The sequence below is a fragment of the Tachypleus tridentatus genome, chromosome 2 (assembly GCF_004210375.1).
Source record: "Tachypleus tridentatus isolate NWPU-2018 chromosome 2, ASM421037v1, whole genome shotgun sequence".
NCBI classification, from domain to species: domain Eukaryota; kingdom Metazoa; phylum Arthropoda; class Merostomata; order Xiphosura; family Limulidae; genus Tachypleus; species Tachypleus tridentatus.
In genome coordinates this window covers 102351803-102370172 of record NC_134826.1, presented here as the reverse complement: position 1 = coordinate 102370172, position 18370 = coordinate 102351803, and the positions used below count along the sequence as shown (strand labels likewise).

At 29.4% G+C, this 18370-nt stretch overlaps 1 protein-coding gene across 6 annotated transcripts in view; it reads left to right on the top strand.

The window, feature by feature from the left end:
- Positions 1 to 18370, top strand: part of Rrp5 (Ribosomal RNA Processing 5) — a 116658-nt gene that overhangs the window by 31198 nt on the left and 67090 nt on the right. For all 6 annotated transcript variants that reach the window (XM_076489862.1, XM_076489863.1, XM_076489859.1 and 3 more), the window contains exons 11-15: positions 4780 to 4836; positions 5368 to 5428; positions 8354 to 8500; positions 10092 to 10277; positions 17404 to 17538. In XM_076489862.1, the coding sequence (XP_076345977.1) occupies positions 4780 to 4836; positions 5368 to 5428; positions 8354 to 8500; positions 10092 to 10277; positions 17404 to 17538 (586 nt within the window). The remainder of the gene's footprint in view (positions 1 to 4779; positions 4837 to 5367; positions 5429 to 8353; positions 8501 to 10091; positions 10278 to 17403; positions 17539 to 18370) is intronic.

The following is an 18370-nucleotide window of genomic DNA, read 5'->3' as shown; positions in this document are numbered from 1 at the left end:
TCTGCCAGATCGTGGACGGTCACGAGTTGATCCATGTTGTTGGTGACGATTCCATAGCCTTGTGATGGTGCTTGGGTGGACATTCACAGCTCTGGCAACATCTGATCAAGATTCACCTGCTTCCAATCAACCAATGGCATTGTTGCGTTGTGCTTCAGTCAGTCTTGGCGTAACTGTATTGCGTGTCGGTGGCTTAACACTGAGCTATGGAAACCAAGAACCCGTCACTTTTATAGGGATTTTGCACATGCAGAACATGCAGATCTCTCAAATAAATGTATTGGACATGCATGCGTTTTGGCGAAAAATCCAATGTTTTCTTCCGTTTTCAAAGTGCACAACATTTATTGTTATTTTGGTCTGACAATCAGTGCCTTAACACGTGTAACATCACCTACTCTGATCTTGTAACGTTATTACATATATTTCTCTTTAAAATAACAAAAATATCCCTTTTTCATTTCTCTTTTCGAAGAGTATATTTTCATTTCGAAACATAAACACCATTCACTGACAATGTACCTATTCTTTGACGTTAGCTTTGTCTATCTAAGCATTAGTCTTGCATCCTTCAGTTTTGTATATCCCACTTAAATGCCCTTAGCAATATCTAATTTACAAGATTCTCCCCACTCATCAATGTATCCCCTATCCTAGTACTTTATATAAGCGTTGCACATAGGTAATTTAGTTATTTTTTATTTACGAACTCTCTGATGAAGTGTTATGCATCATCCTTGTATGGGTTGTGTATTTAAGTATAATTATAATCCCTCCTCCCAAACCAAATCAAATTAGATATGATATTTGTGAGTATGAATGACCATATTACTGTTGTAATCAAGGGGGCTAATTCAGTCTCTCCCCTACTCCTTTTTTTTTGTTATCTAGCATCTCTTTATAGTCAGATTGGGGGGGTCACTTTTGGTTAGTGCTGCCTATGTTTTTATTTGCTAAGTGATGTAGGCATTCATTTGTTTTGGAGTGTTTTCTCCTAGGTCTTTTTTGTTGATCTTAGGGATAATTTGGATTCTGTTTTCTGACAACTTTCTTTACAAAGTTGGCTTCTCACAAGTCTGATTTAGGCCCACATCTGACTTTTCTTTAATAAATCATTTGGATTGTGAAATTTTAGGGCTCTCCTTTATCCCCTTTGAGTCTACTACTCTCTTATTGGTGGAATGGGGGATACTATTTAGTTTCTTCTTCATTCTTATTTTACTGGTTCAGGCTAGGAAATTTACTGTTTTATTATGTGACAGGATAGATAGACCTTGTACTCTCCTTTCTGTTTGATTGCTCTAGTTTTCTGGTGGAAGTATATATTTTTGGCTGCTGACATGTTGGTGTCATAAGTTGGAGTTGTTGCCATGTTAGTAGGACTTTCTCTTTCCCCTATTGGTTCTGCTATATACTGATAGTTCCTTTCTTTCTAAATCTATGCAAACTAGGGAAAGGAATACATCCATTTATGCAATTCTTTTGTCATCTCGTTTTCGCCTGTGTAATCAGTTATAATCCAAATTTGTGTGTTTAATCTGAGAGCATTATATGACCCACGATTGTCTCATCTGTGTATTCATTGGGATCCTTTAGTGTCCCCTAATTTTCCCCAATTCCATATATCCATTTTGCATATTTTGATCTTTACAGATGAGGTATCTAATGGCTTGCATCTTATCAGATTCAGCACATTTGTTTCTTGCTGCTCATTTATCCATTTATAATTTATCATTCATTTATCCAGTGTAGGTCCTTTTATGGGTTGCTATTTAGGCTTCTCCCACTGCTTTACTCTATGTTTTTTATTTGCTCAAGCAGCTTTCTTTTCGGAGTTTCATGAATGTTTTTAACAACATCTTTGGACTATAAGGAGGAAGGGATACTTTTTGTCACAATCTTGTCTCTCTATTTTTCAGGGTCTCTTACATTTAATTTCCACTGGATCCAACTATGTGGCAGGTGTTATCCAGACAGTTGTGCTTCTCTTAATCCATTTCCACACTAGCAACCAATCTGATTATTCTTACTACTAGTTGAAAAAGGCTCTGTAGAAATACAGTTAAACTTTGTGTCATGCAAAAAAGGAAGTCTGTGTTGAAAGAGTTAATGATATGGAAGCAATAAGAGACAAGTGCTTCGATAGGTAAAAATGATGTTGAAGAATAGCTATATTGTGAACAGAGATAATTATTATTTGAAATACATTTTCAGTTTAGCAAAATGTTAACTTAAATAATTCATCAAAGAACATAAACTAATAACATGCATAAAGCAGACAGTTTCCCCTAATTCTGAAAGCATTTCTGGCTTTCTAACTATGTGACAAGAGCTATTACAAAATAATCCAAGCCAGTTGTTAACTTTCTCACGAGAATGAAGCTTCTACTCTGAGTGAAATAACTGCTTATATGTTCACAACCTAATATTATACAACACATTGTCTGATAGATGACAACCTTGACTTTCTATTGTTATAACTTATGTATAATTAAACATCAAGGAGAACTGTTAACAAAGCCTGAAAGAGGATGCGAGAGGTGGGTGTGGCAGGAAGGGTGTGATTTTCTGTTCATAGCTCTGTAACCAAGCAAATTTGAAGGCTATACGAATTACACATTGTCTGAGCAATAACAACTCTATAGGGAGCAATTTATGTTTAATTTGTACATTTTGAAAGGGTGGTGGATAAAATAGAGAAGAGAAGATGCCTAAAGAAAATGTGTTACTGTGTAACATTAGGGGAAATTCAGAATTTTTAAAAATATTTTCTAATACAATTATGAATTTAAAATTGTGTACTATTAAAATATGGATTATTAGCTGAGTGTTTATGCCATGTTAATTGGTATAACATAAATGAAATGTAATTTAATAAAATTTTGATTGTAATATATTAAAATTTTGTGTCATGCAAAAAAAGGAAGTCTGTGTTGAAAGAATTGATGATATGGAAGCAATGTAGGTCAAGAGTTGCTAGTAGGTCATGTTGTTAATGATGTATATATTACGTAGCTTTGGAAACTTTAGTACCTGAAGTTGATAATGATGCATAAATTATAAACGATAAGAACTTTTAGTATTTCAAGTTCTTTATGGGGTACTAATTGAAGTTCAGTATAGATTTTTTATTGGAAAAGAGGGTCTGTTAACTCTATAGCTATGGGTATCATTTACTGTGTATGACACAAGGTTTTAGCGTATTACATTCAAAACAAATGAAATCAAACCTTTCAGAATCTATTCTCTTTGATGTTTGATTATATCTAGCCTATAACCTATAGGAAGCAAAGGTTTTCATCTATCAAATTATGTTTTATTACATTGTGTTCTGAGCAGATAATTGTCAATTTCACTTGTAGTACAAGCTCAGATGAATTTGTAATGATTCTTGTGGCACAGTTAGAAAGTCAGAAAAATGATTGTTAGAGGAAATTGTCTGCTTTTTGTGTATTGTTATTCTGTGTACTTTGATGCATTATCTAATTTAAAAAATTATTTAATGGACTACTACCATTTGTATAAAAAAAAGTAGAGTTACGTGTCATCAAAAATTGACACAAAAATGCTCTAGTAAGTATTTTATTTCTTGTTTTTCATGTTTATTCTTTGTTTATTATTATTTGTAGTAACTAAAATGTAAAAATAGCAGTCTCTTTAGGTTAATTAAGGTTAAATTGGTAAAATAAATAATAATGATAATATAATAAAAATGTTTCACAAGGCATGCACGTGAGCAGCTTGTGGGTAATGTAATTCAATAATGTAATGTGAGCTGCATGTTTCTCAAGTGATTTACAGTTTATAATGGCACAAATAGTAACTACACAGAGTTCAAAGAGCATTAAAATAATAACACTTAAGTACAAATAGATGTATACTGTTACAACTTTAAAGCTACTTAGTATAGATGAATGTAGTTTTATGTTGCATTAGAAGTCATTTTAGAAAGAAGAGGGTAATGTAGATTTTTTTTTTATTGTGGTGGTTATGAAGTTGGTGAAATTGGCTAACCTTGTATAGAGTTATGGTAGATAAAATAACAAAATAAAATGTTTCAATGAAAACATACATTTGAAATGCATTTATGAGGTATTTAAAGATTACACAAATGAAATTTGAGATTTTTGAGATGAGTAAAAGAATTTTATTCATAATCTGAAAATTATTTTACACATAGACTATACTAAGCAAATATTCTATATATCTGCAACAATTTGTGTTTTAGTTTATCAAAAATACTTTTCTAAAAAATGACTTTTTCTATGAAACAGACTTGTACTGTCTACTGAAAGACTGTCAAATTTCGTGAAGATATGCACAAAATATTAAAAGTTAGTTGTTTTAAATTTACAGGAACTTTGAATAAGTACAAAAAGTTCACATGGTCAGTCAAATTGACTGAGTTTGTATTGAGAGATTTAATAATGTATAGAAACCAGAAAAGGTAATTTCATTAGCCACAAAAACAAACAAGCAACTGGTTTTGAAGAAACCCCAGTCTTTTACTCTCTGTATACCTAGACTTTCAATGAAAAACAGCTTCTTAAATGTTTAAAAGTGTGTGTTTTATTGTTTGCCTTTAAAATGAGGAGCATCAAGAGCTTAGATATCAGAAGTTTCTAACTTTTCAGTTTTTATGCTTGTTTTGAAATGAACGTAGCAAAAGTCTTTGAATTTTTTAATTACTTATTTTTAAATTTTATTTGTAGTAGTTACTTGTAAATTAAGAAGTTTATAATACTACAAATATTAAAGTTGCAATTCTGTCATTTTTAGGTGTCGAGTTATGGGCTTGAACTACTTAGATGGAGTCATAAAACTATCACTGAAAAGGTAAAGGAAAGCTATGGCATTAAAAGTACTGACATATATTTTAAAGAATAACATGATGAAGATAAATAATAAGCCAATATTTTGAACAAATCAAGGTTAAAAAGCCTGTTACTTAAGCTTTGTGTTGATGCAGGTGTTTATTATTGCATGCATATTAGAATTACAGAAAGGGAGTAACTCGTGTTGTTTTCATATTTTAATCTTCACATTATTAATTCAAAATTATACTCCTTAATAAAAATAATGTATGTATATAATTTTAAAGTGTTGATCATTAGTTTTTATTACATTATTATTTTTTGTTGATGTGTTCAGTTTTGTTTCTGTTAGACACAACTAGTAAGTGTATGTGTTTTAAACCTGACTTATTTTCAGTGTTTAAGAAACTGAAAACATTAAAGTTGGATAGTTCACAGTTACTGATAAGAATATGAATCTGTTTTTGTTGTTTTGCCTTGTTTACATGTAATATATATGGTTCTTTCATAAGAAATATTTGAAGGAAAGGACTTTTTTGTTTGTTTAAAATAGATCAGTCCTTGAACGTAAATATATCACAAATAAGGAGCTTATACCAGGAGCTGTCTTTGAGGTTGGAAAAAGAACTTTTCTTTGTGTTTGTAAAATTTCGTAGAGTTTTTGTGAGCCCAGATATTACAGTATCTTTCTGTATCAAAACCATAAATTATAGTTTAAATTTGATTCAAACCTTCAGTAACAGAGTTTAAATTCATATATTTCAGTGTAAATTATATACATTAAATTATACTTCATATGTAGGAAGATAAAGCTGTAGCTAGTTGCAGTTGCTCTGTTAGTTATCTTTTTTGTTTGAGAAGTTAACTTAACTGAAGTTTCTATTCATTACTACATTATCTTCAGAAAAGTCAAGTTTTAAATTAACTTTTTATTTCTTATTAAGGAATTGATTGCATTAAATTAAGTATCATTAAAGAAGCATGCTTGTGGTGAGAAAAATCTGTAGCTTTGTGAAATAGCAGTTGAATTTGTATAACTTGTAGATTGATTTTCATTAAAATATTTTGAATTTCATAATACATAATTTATTTTATAATTGTAATTCAGATTTAAATAAGTAAACACTGAGCAGCAAATATAACTTGTACAACTTGTTTTGTGATATACTTAAAAAACTTGGAACTAAATTATGATGTAATTAACATTGTGTTATTTTGAATTTTTACTTTCATTTGTGTTCAATTAAAAAATGAATTTAAAAAATAAACTAAAAGTTACAAGAGAAAATAGATAAATGAAAACAATTTCATTACCACAATGGAAAATTTCCTCAGAGAATAATAAGACTATGTTTCAAATGAAGTTATTTTGCATATTTAAAGGTAGATTTTATACTTGTTTGCAGTATTGAAGGTTTTGATCTCACATTTATAGTTGAAATATTCAATTTTGGGTTATTTCATCAAAAGGATTATAATTATCAAGTCTTTACTGTCTTCTATAGTCCAATGGCTTCTTTGCCAGTTTAGAATGCAATTATGGACTTTTAGTTTATCAACATTTAAATAAAATTGAAATTTTAGAATGAAAGGAAGTATTTTTAGTATTGTTTGAAACAGTGTCTCAAGTAAATGTTGGACATTGCACAACATAAAAATAATGGAGAAATTAAATAAAAGTACATGCATTTTTAAAAATTTTCATGGTGGGCTTGTGCAATTTGTTGAAATCAGGGAATGAATATCACTTGTGTAAGTATATATATGGTAATTCTGAGGTTTCTTAATGTATTTATTCATAAACAGATAAGCTATTGTTAAAGGTCATAAGTATCTTGTACACAAAAAATGATGTTATCATAATTAAATGCTTTTACTAAAAATGTTATGTTTCTGTTTTAGTTACTTGCATTAAACCTATTAACAAATAAGAGTGCAAAGTGATTTTCATTTGAAGTATAAAAAGTACTTTCTGCAAAATCTCTAGAACCTTCTAAAAAGATATAAAAAAATTTTCAAGGTAAATGTTTCTTTTATTTTTCATTTTCCCTACCATATCACTAACTCTAGCTATTATCATCAATGTACAATCCAATGAAATAATTAAAATTAGGAAATGGAACATAGATAAAAAATAACTAAGTGCTATAGTCGATCAAGCTGCTAACAATATTAGAGTGAATTACATTTGAATTATAATTTCAGAATGACCATTGTTAGATTACAGTGTAAAATTATCTTTGTCTGCTAAATATACACATTTATATGTAGGCTATAAAGCTCCAACAAATCTCTTGAAGGTGGTCATTGCACCACAAGTATTACTTGTTTCAACTGTATTCATTCAGAGAATTTTAAAATGAATTAGTCACAAGGTTATGTAAATATAGTATTTACATACCTATATGTCTACTAAACAACCATTGTATTATTAAAGATACAGAGTCCCAATTTAGAGAATTTTTAATAGCTCATTGATCATATGACAATACATCTGAAGTTTTAAGTAATTTTTAAAGGCTTATTTTGAAATAAAGAATGCAAACTTGGCTAAAATAAAACTTCAAATCATAACATTCAATTTAATATTAAGTTTATTCACATACACTGATAATAAAGATGTTAATTAAATTTTGATTATAACTCCTTAACAAGGGTTAAGCCAAAATTAGATACTACTTGAGTAATTTTAGTAAGTTTGTTATAAGTTGCAATACGTTTTTTTAAATATTCTTGCTGTCAGAAAGAAAACAATGAAGGATATCAGTGGTATCCTACAGTCTAAATAAGGGTTAAGACTATCTCACTTCAATACTGCATTTTTTCTCACTTTTATGCATAGTGACGTTATTTCTCTGCAGTTGATTTATTCAAAGTCCAAAACATGATTTTCTGTGCCAACTTGATTGCTGATACATATTTATTGTAATGTTTGGATAGCAATTTTGATAAGATATAAGCTATTTGGACTAAATATTTATAATTTTGTTATAGTGTGTAATCTAGAAAGATAAAAGCATAACTTATATTTGTTTCCTAATTTTTGGTGATGGTTACGAGGCAAGTCAAACTGACAGATTCCACGTGGTTAAGGTTGATAATAATGGACAAATATAAAGTTTTAGAGATTGTACAAATAATATTTGAGATTTATGGAAAGAATAATATTTTTTTTAAATCATAACATGAAAATCACTTTGCACTTGGACTAGAAATGAAACAAACTTGATAGTTTCACAAACAAATTTTTAGTAAAAATACGTATTTAAAAAATCTGATTTTGTATGAAAGAATTGGAACCTTTACTGAAAGTCTACTAAATTTTGTAAAGGTGCACATACTGCATCAAAAGCTATAATATAAATACTTGTGTATGTTATACCGAGCTTGTCACAAAAAGGTTAAACACTATGTAATATATATTTTTTAAATATACAAATTGTACAAAAAATTATTAAATGGAAGAAAATGGCTTTTTTTTACTCTGAGTTTTGTTAAAATATTAAATTGACTTTATTTTTCTTGTTGCCAAAATGAAGGGAATTGTTGAGAGACATGTGTACTTAGGAATGTTGGTGAGATTATCATCAAACGTTCGAGGCTTTGTCAGAAACCTTCACATTTCAGATGTGCCTGTGCAACACCCAGAAAAGATGTTTCCTCCTAAAAGCAAAGTTACTTGTCAGGTAATGCATGTGTATTTTATTTTGTATCTGTGGCTAATTAATAATTTTTTAGTATTTTAAGTTATATTGTTATCATTTAAAATTAAGGCTTGAATGATGATGAAATTTTTTGGTGTGGGTCAGGAATCTTAATACTGGTTGTTACAAAAAATGCTTCTTTAAATATAGTGTTTTTAAAAATTGCAAATAAGATATATGTCTTGATTAAATCTGTGTATTGTGAGTGGAAGAAATTCACTATACATTTCAAATATAGGTTCAGAGAAAGATATAGCTTATGTGCCAAAATTCTTTGGCTGTATATGCTTGATAATTATTTTGGCATACAATCACATAATAAAAACAGCTAAAAATACCGCACAGACATACATATATAAATACATACTAACTCCTATGTTTTTCTTTAAAAACAGTTGCTAACACTTTTATATGTAACAACATTTTTATATGTAACAACATTTTTATATGTAATAATTCTAGTTTTCTCATCAAAAGCAGCTGTTGATATTGTACTGTCACATAACTCTTATTTCTTATAGAAAACAGTTTTTAATACTTTACTGCCACACATAACACCCCTGGTGTTCCTCCATAAAAACAACTGTTAATACCTTTGTAACATTATTATTATTTCTCTGTGTTATTTTAGGTTATTAAATAAAATAATTCAATGTCCAGTTCACTTTAGGGGAATAAATCTGGTTATTTCCTCCTTTAAATGTTATTTCAAGCTGAAACCTCTTTTAAGCTGTTGTCATTTATTTGTCTGCCATTTACAAATGATATCTTTTTAACCACAGTACTAGGACTAACATACAATCAATCCACTTGTATAAAATAGCCAGTAACTCTTATCTCAAGTAACTTTCAATTCAGTTCTCATTTGAAGCTACATGAATCATTGCTTTGTAATCTGAGTTTGTCCTAGAGGTTTCCAGGGCTAATCTAAATTTAATGTCCCATTATATTCATTATATTGTCAAAAACCTTTAACTATCTCTACCTAACAAACAAGTTACAACATTAAGGAATATATTACTTACAAATGTACTTACACACATAATAACTCTTGTGTTTCTTCATGCAACAGAAACACTTCTTAAAGAAATAGACATCTTCTTGATGAGAAGCTTTTAGTCATTAATATTTTTACCATTGATTGGTAAAAGTTACTAAAACGTTTTTGGCAGATACATTAAAATTTGATTTAATGGTAATAATATGCCATTTTAATATAGGTCAATACATACATGAATTTATACAACAATTTTCACTGTTGTTATTGTTAAGGTTATTTCTTATTCTTAATGACAAAAACCCACTTGAATTAAAATGTATCTCAGAACAGCTGGTACAGGTATTAGCACTTTTACTTTAAAAACATTGTTCTCTGCTTTATTAGTAAAGGTGCTAATACCCATACCAGCTGTTCTGAGATACATTAAGGTTATATCTTGATGATGAGAACCCACTTGAAATGTATCTCAGAATGGCTGGTTATGGGTATTAACACTTTTATTGATAAGGAGAGAACAACATTTCGACCTTCCAAGGTTATCTTCAGGTTAATAAGGTTATTTCTGTTTTTTAGGTACTAAGTGCTGATGTAGGTGGATATTCGCCCAGGCTGTGGCTCACTTGTAAGAAGGCTCTGATATCAACCAAATTTCCCATACTTTCTAAATATGAGGATGCACACCCAGACTTGATTGTAGAGGGGACTGTGGTTTTAGCAACTGAAAAGGGGCTTCTTGTTAGTTTCTACAATGATATCAAGGTTAGTTAGTGATAATAAAGAATATAAAGGTGATCAAATTTTGGTTATAAAGGTAGGGAACTATTTTTAAAAAGTTGTTAAAATCAGTAGCCAGTTTTCAGAGGATACTTAAATTCCCTTTAGTACATCTCACCAGAACATTATTTAAAAAAAAAATCAGTTATTACTTGTGAAACTTACAAACACTTCTTAAAGAAATAGACATTATCTTGATGTGAAGCTTTCAGTTAATAAGAATATTTTTACCATTGATTTGTAAAAGTTACTAAAACTTTTTTGATTTAATAACAAGGCATGTAGATAAGTTTTAAGATTGTTATGATACATAAGTAATGATATTCACATTTTCTTTACTTAAAAATGAATATAGGCTTTCTTGCCATAAGAAAACTAACTGGAAGTTGCATGTGTACTGCATAAGAAAATGGAATTATGTGCAAGTGAAATGATGAATTGAAATGGTAGCAATGATATACATGTTGAAAAAGAAATTAGATAGAAATATTTAAACTTTTGGATGGTAAAGTGTTGATGTAATAAGGTAGAAATATATAAATTTTTGTATGTTTCACTAAAGATTGATAGATATTTGTATTGGAACAATTATAGGGCAGTCTTGTTTACAAGGTGACCTTCATTTTCAGAAACCATGGGAAAGAAGAAAAATTGTCATAACGTATATTTTTTTAGGTCTCCAAAAAAAAAAAGTACTACAACTGAACAACCTCTAGGTAGATTAGTTGCAAGAATTAGCAATAACTTTGAGTGAATGCCTGGCGCTCATGCACAGATGGATGCTACCTGGACATTCCAGAATGTGACAGGCTAGAGAAGGGAGAAGGGGCCTAAGGCTGGCTGCAGTTAAAATTATGAACTTTACAGCATATATATTAATAAAAACATCTTATAATTTGGCCAACACAGTATATAACTTTTGGAGGTTACAATAAAGATTAAAGTTATTAGGTAGAAATATATAACCTTTGGGGATTACAGTAAAGGATAATATAAGTAGGTAGAAATATATAGTCTTTGGAGGTAACAGTGAAGATTAATGTAATTAGATAGCAATATATAACCTGTGGATGTTATTGTAAAGGTTAAAGAAATTATGTCAAAATACATGACCTTTGGAGGTTACAGTAGAAGTTAATATAATTGGTTAGAATTATATAATCTTCAGAAATTACAGTAAAGCTACTTTAATTATATAGAACTATATAATTTTTGGAGGTTAAAGTCAAGGATGACAATACCTGTTTTAAATGAGCATGTTTAGATGTTTATGACTGCTGGGAAACAACAAGTAACATAATGATTAATTATATAGCAGGTGGAGTCACATTTGAGTTGTGTAATTGGACAATCTTACAAGTTTGGTTTTAAATATATGTAATTATATTTATTTGTGTAATGTATTTTGAAACATTCTGTGATAACTGTGTTACTGGAAGATATGCTCTGACACTGAATTGAATAACAAATGTATTTTCAGACATGAGCCTTGTACATGAATATGAGAAAATCTGCATATTTTAGTTTGCCCAGGATATTTTCTGTAAAATTCTGAGGCAAAAACGACCAGGTAGTTTGGTTTAGAAGAAAACATCTTGTAGGTCTGACTTTGCTGATTTATTAATATTAATAACCTTTCAGCCAAAATTTATGTCCATTGAATTACTGTATGTTACAAGTAGTCAATAATCATTGGTTTTGTTATCATGAAGGCATGCTTTTTCCAACATGACCCTATTGTATTGTGGAAAAGGTCAATTACTTGATTTAAATGGCTGTGTAAATGTAATTATGAAAGGCAAAATGGGAATAATGTATATGTATGTATATAGATTTTACTATGTAGAAATAAATTGTTAAACTTATTTTTTCTTAAAGTATAGAACAATAAATCAAGAAGTAAAGTAAACAATTATCTCTTTTCATTATGACCTTTGTACTAGGTTGTTAAGCCTTTTAAACTTTTGTACATGGTGGATATAAAAACAAATACTGATACCATAAAATTACATTACTATCTTTTAAGCTAAGTAAATTAGATTTCTTTAGATTTTAAAAAATATACAACTTCTAACAGACAAAAGACAACACTTATCTCATTGATATATTGGATCAAAAGAATGTTGTAGTGGTTTCAAAGATTAAAATGGTGGGAAAAATTACTCTAGGGACATTCTAAGCTGTTTGATTGGTTATTCACATGTTAAATATTGAAGTAAATGTGGATAAGGGACCTTTTCAAATAATAGTAAATGTTGAATGGGACCACTGTGTATGATTCAGAACATGAGCCATATCTCAGTAAAATAAAAAGATATGAGGTTATAATTTTATACTTTAGCTTGATAGTATTAGTAATTTGAGTTCCTAATTTGTATGAAACTATATACCTAGTATTTTGAAATCACAAACATAACACTTGTATTGCCAAGAATTAATTGTGGAGATGACATTTTGAGTAAGTCACTAGGGTTAAATGCTAGGTTGAAATTAATATGTGAGGATGAGTAGGTAGGCTGATTGGTTTTATGGGATCAGTTCAATGGGAGGAGGAACTTTTACATGTTTGCAAGGGCTATTAATTCAGCTGTAAGAGAAGTTTTAAACTTGGATTAGATTGTAGTGAAGACAAGGAAAATAAATGAAACAAAACTTAGATGTAGAGGAAATCAGTGTAAGACTAGTTAAAAGGATAGGGTGAATTGTTACTATATGTAATGCTAGAAGTATAAAAAATAAAATAGATGACATTAGGGCACTGGTAGGAATTGAAGATTTTGATATGATGGGAATAACTGAAACATAGTAAAATGTAGATGATTTTCAGGACAGAAAATTCTTTGAAATACATGGTTATTGGTTATTTAATAGGAACAGAGTAGTAAATAAGTTGAGAATATTAAGGATTATAGTAAGGAGGTTGAATCCATTTGGATTTCTGTTAATGGATATGAAGGGAATAAAACTCTTAGTTGGAAGTTGTTGTGGACCACCAGATGAAACTGATGAAATTAGTGAGAAACTTTGCAGTGAGATTAAGATTTCAGCTGTTAATAAAGTCATAGTTATGGGTATTTTTAATCTCAGACATATTGATTTGGAAATGTTAAAGTCAAACCATGAGGGAGAAAAGTTTTTGGAAACTGTTCAAAATGTATTTCTTCCCCAATTGATCAAAGAACCTACTAGAAATAATGTTATTTTATATCTATTGTTAACTTCTAATATAGAAATGGCTGAGAAGGTGGAAACTGAGGAACACCTAGGTGCAAGTGATCAATGCTCTCTTAGGTTTGATGTTTTGCTGCATGTGGAAAGGAGAAATAATAATATTTTGATTCCAAATTTCAAAAATCAAATTTCGAATGGATGCAACAAGAATTATCTGTTGTGAATTCAGCAGCTGAGTTATTTGGAAACACTGAACAAATGTGGAAAAATTTTTTTCAATATTCAAGACAAATATATACCTTAGAGAGGGTAGTTGCAAGTAAAAAAACAGGTTGGTTTACAAAGGATATGAGAATAAAATTAAAGAAAAGCATAACAGATTTAAGAAATTTATATTGAGTGGAATTATAGAAGATCAAGAAAGTTGGTCAAACAGGAAATTAGGACATCAAAAAGGATTATTGAAAAGTATATTTAGCTGAAAACAAAAATTAACAGTAAAGATTTTGTTAAGTACATTAGGAGTAAACAAAATGGGGATAGGACTCTTAATGAATGATAAAGGAAGGTTTGTATCTGATTATAAAATGGCTAGATTATTAAATTCTGCTTTATAATCAGTTTTTACTTATGAAGACTTGAGCAGTATTCCTAATTTTTGAATAATTGATAGATGAAAACAAAGTTGAATAACACAATTGCATACATTCTGGGCATGTTAGAATAAAATTGGGAAGTTTAAGAAAACAATGAAACTCCTAGACCAGATAATATTTCTTTGAGGGTTTTAAAGGAGGTTGAGATTGGATATGTGAACCAATTACCACAATTGTTATAAGTCCTTGAATAGTGGGCAAGTACTAACAGACTGGAAATTATCCTGAAGGGAGGTGATAGAAGTTGTCTTAGTAATTATAGGCCTATTAGTCTTACATCAGTTGCAGGGAAGGGTTTCAGAAAGTCTGATAAAAGATACTTTGCAAAGTCATTTAACAAAGTTTAAAATTTTATCAGACTGATAAGTGAAAATCTTGCTTTACATAACTTTTTGTTATGTTATGAACCACAGCATTACAATTAATAGAAAGTAGAGAGAATTATATGGCAAGGGGAGTAGACATTACAGATAATAATAAATTGAATTGATGACTTTTAACGTTAAGCCTAAGCATTCAGTGTTTAGTGTTAGAAGAGAAAATTAAAGGCCACAACTTGTTAATAGTTAATGAATTTCCTCTAATTTTTTCTGTTGCAGATACAATTTAAATGTGTGTATGTGTGAGAAGGCAACATAAATGAGTAAATATTTTCATAGACATTAAAGACCTCTTATTGAAATTCATGTTTGATGTCAAGAAAGGATTTAGAAACACAGAATTTTCTCAGACCAAGTGTGGCCTTAGCCTTTTGTGCTTTGTTCCATGACACACAGTTTCAGAGATTTTACTGGGGGACACAGAGTTATGTCTAGTGTGTAGTGTATGCTTGACTAACATGTACATATAGTGTTAGGATGAACTTTGCTATTAAATTTCTTTAGTTCTTAATGTGCAATATGTATCTAGCTGAGTTATTTAAATGGCATATCTGACAATATTTTTTATTTAACTCCTTTTTTTATATTCATTTCATATTATTTTAAGGTACCATACTATAACTTTTAATCAATTTTATGTATCTTCACAAAATTTAGCAGACTTTTAGTAAACATTAAAAGTCTTTGTTACACAAAAAATCAGATTTTTGAATGAAGTATTTTACTAAATATTTGCCATGAAAATATTTATATTATTTCTTTATACATCTCTGAGTGCTAAGATATTTCCACTTTAAGATTAAAAATCCTTTTCTTTGTTTCAAATATCTCATATTTTATTTGCATTAACTCTAAAACCTACTAAATAAATTTCAAACTTCTTTTGGTAAAACTATTATCTTCTCAAAATATGTAAAAACTTCATAATCACAAAAAGAATGACTTGCAAATTGTAATATGGAACTACATCTGTTTATCCTAAATAGCTGTATACTTATAACAGTATACATAAATTTATATTTAAATTTTCTTCTGTTATTACTCTTTGGACTTCAAGCAATTATTAACTACACCATTCTAAGTTTTAAATCATTTTGTGAATGTGCAGCTCATGTTACACTGTCAAATTGCATTATTTATAACTACTGGCAAGCATACTTCGTAAAGAAATTGTCGTATTATCACTTATTTTATCCAAATTAACCTTAACTAATGTAAAAAGTTTCCTATTTTTACGTTTTGGTTGATAATAGTATAGTATAATGATAAGTAAATAATACATATGAAAAACAAGAAAAAATTACTGTTTTTTTTTCTACTGTCAAGATACTTAACCCTACTTTTTTACACTAATGGCAATACTGTACTAAATAATGTTTTCTTAAATAATGCACTGAAGAAAACAGAATACCAATTTGCCAAAAGCAGACAATGTCCCAAAAGTATCATAATTTTTCTGTCTTTTTGTCTATGCAACAAGAGCTATTAAAACTTCATCTGAGCTCATTGATATATTTCCCATGGGAATCAACCTTGACTGAAAGTGAAATTGGCAATTGTCTTTACAGAAAACAATATAATGTAATACATCATTTGATAAATGAAAATCTTGCTTTGTATTGGTTATAAATAATATAGTATTGAATTGCAGAGAGAAGTATAGGAAATGTTTTAAAAAGAAAATGTGATAGGTGGGTGTGGGAGGAGGGGTCTGGTTGTCTGTTTCATAGCTGTGTTGATAAGATTGAAAGCAATGAAAACTATGCTTTTTCTGAGCAATGACAATGTTATATTAAGCAATTTATGTTAAATTCCATACTTGTTGGAGTAGTGGTAAATATATTATACAAGTGAGGATGCATAGAGAGCAAGTGTCACAATTCTCACACTAGGGGAAATTCTAGATTTTTTAAAAATATTGTTTTATAAAATTAAGAACTTAAAATTTGTATACTATTTGTGATAGATTATTAGCCATGTTTTATGTTTTATATTTATTGGTATACCAAGAAAGGAAAGTAGTTTAATAGAAATTTGAATGTAACTTGCTGAACTTCGTGAAAGGAACTGAAAGAACAAGATATCCATGGAGAGAGGTTGAACTTGTAGAAAAGCAATGTAACCATGGTCATTCTTGGAAACTTATGTAAGCATTGAGATGTGCAAAAGGCATCGTTTATTAAACTGACAAATTTATTGCTGTGGTAAAAGTATGAATATGTTGATTAATACTGAACAAACTTGACATGGCATTAAAAAATGGTATTTTCATATAATAATACATAACTGACAATAATTGTTTGTTTTCTTGTGTTTTGAATTTTACCTGACTTACTGATGGTGTGAGAACAACTTGTATATCAAGTTTTATTAAGCAGTTTAAAACTATGAACATATCATTTTCAGATTGTTATTGCAAGAGCTATGCCCATGTATAAAGAATAAAGGACTAAAACACAAAAACATCAATTTCTTTATGAATTTTTATTTTACACATATACAAACTAAATACATTTTAATTACATACAAAATTATGTCCTTACAAATAATCAAAAACACCAATTATCAATATATTGGGTACATTTAATTCACAAGATGATGTAATATACACCCTACACCATATTTGAGTTTTAGGATAGAGTAATCTATACGTTTGAAATTGAGGACTTAGATGTCTTGGAAGCCACTTAGATTTTGATCCCTTTTAGTGTTATTCACTGCCACGAAGGAGGAAGTTGCATGTTTTCTTGAGAGAACAGAGGGCATTGTAGGTTATCATTTAAACCTTTTATTATTATTTTTATAAACTACATAGGTTTTTCTTTTTGAGAAATTTTTTGTCTTAGTCTTACTTTAAAAACCCTGCTAGACTGCTAAATGGTGTAAATATTTATTTTATTACAGGGTTGGGTTCCTGCAAGAGAACTGAGTGAAACATGGATTGAGTTTGTTGATAAAGTCTTTTATGTTGGCCAGGTTGTGAGGTGTCGTGTTTTGACTTATTCAGCTGATGAACAGAGGCTCACCTTATCTCTCAAGGTAATGCTTCACCACAGAATTTGTTCTTATTTTCTTCATAAGTGTAAGTTTTTATCTGTAGGTTATTATTAATTATATGTAATTGTTTGGGTGCATTTAGTGAAAGAATTACATGATGAGAGGATGAGAATTTTTATAGTAATCTACAGATTTTAACTTTTTATATTATTGTTAGTATTGTTTATAAGACGATGGTAAATGTAAAGATAAAAATCTAGAAGATTGAGGGTCTCATATTTTGTGAAATTAATTTTTTTTTGAAGTACATAAATGCTATCAATATTACTGTATTAAGCTTTTCTGAATTTTGATAAAGAACCAAAGCTATTTGTCATAAAAAACGAAATGAGAGACATCAAAGTTAAAAGTATTTAACTATGCTAGGCTTCTTCCAGACAGTGTGCAGATTTAAGGTTCCCTCTTGTTGTCTTTTTTGTGTTCAATCCTAGATTATAGAATTTTACATATGCAGAAATTTAAGTTTAAAAAGGTTTTCATTTGGAGTGTGTTCTGTGTATCATCTCTATTTGTGGATATTTCCTCTCCCAATACAGCAAGTAGGATCAGCATTTGGTAACTAAATATTCATGTCTTCTGAGTAGGATCAGTGGTTGACAACTAAATATTTGTGTTTGTGTTGAGTAGGGGATAGCAAAAAGAAAAATTTTGAGATACTTTTAGTTTGTAAGTTAGTATTACATTTTTTATATTTTAATGAGTATGTTGGAAACACCTGGAAAAAACTAATTTTTGTCATGAATTAAATTTGACCTGTCATGTTATAGCATACCTGAATCAAATATTTTAATCAGCATATACTTTTGTTTATCTT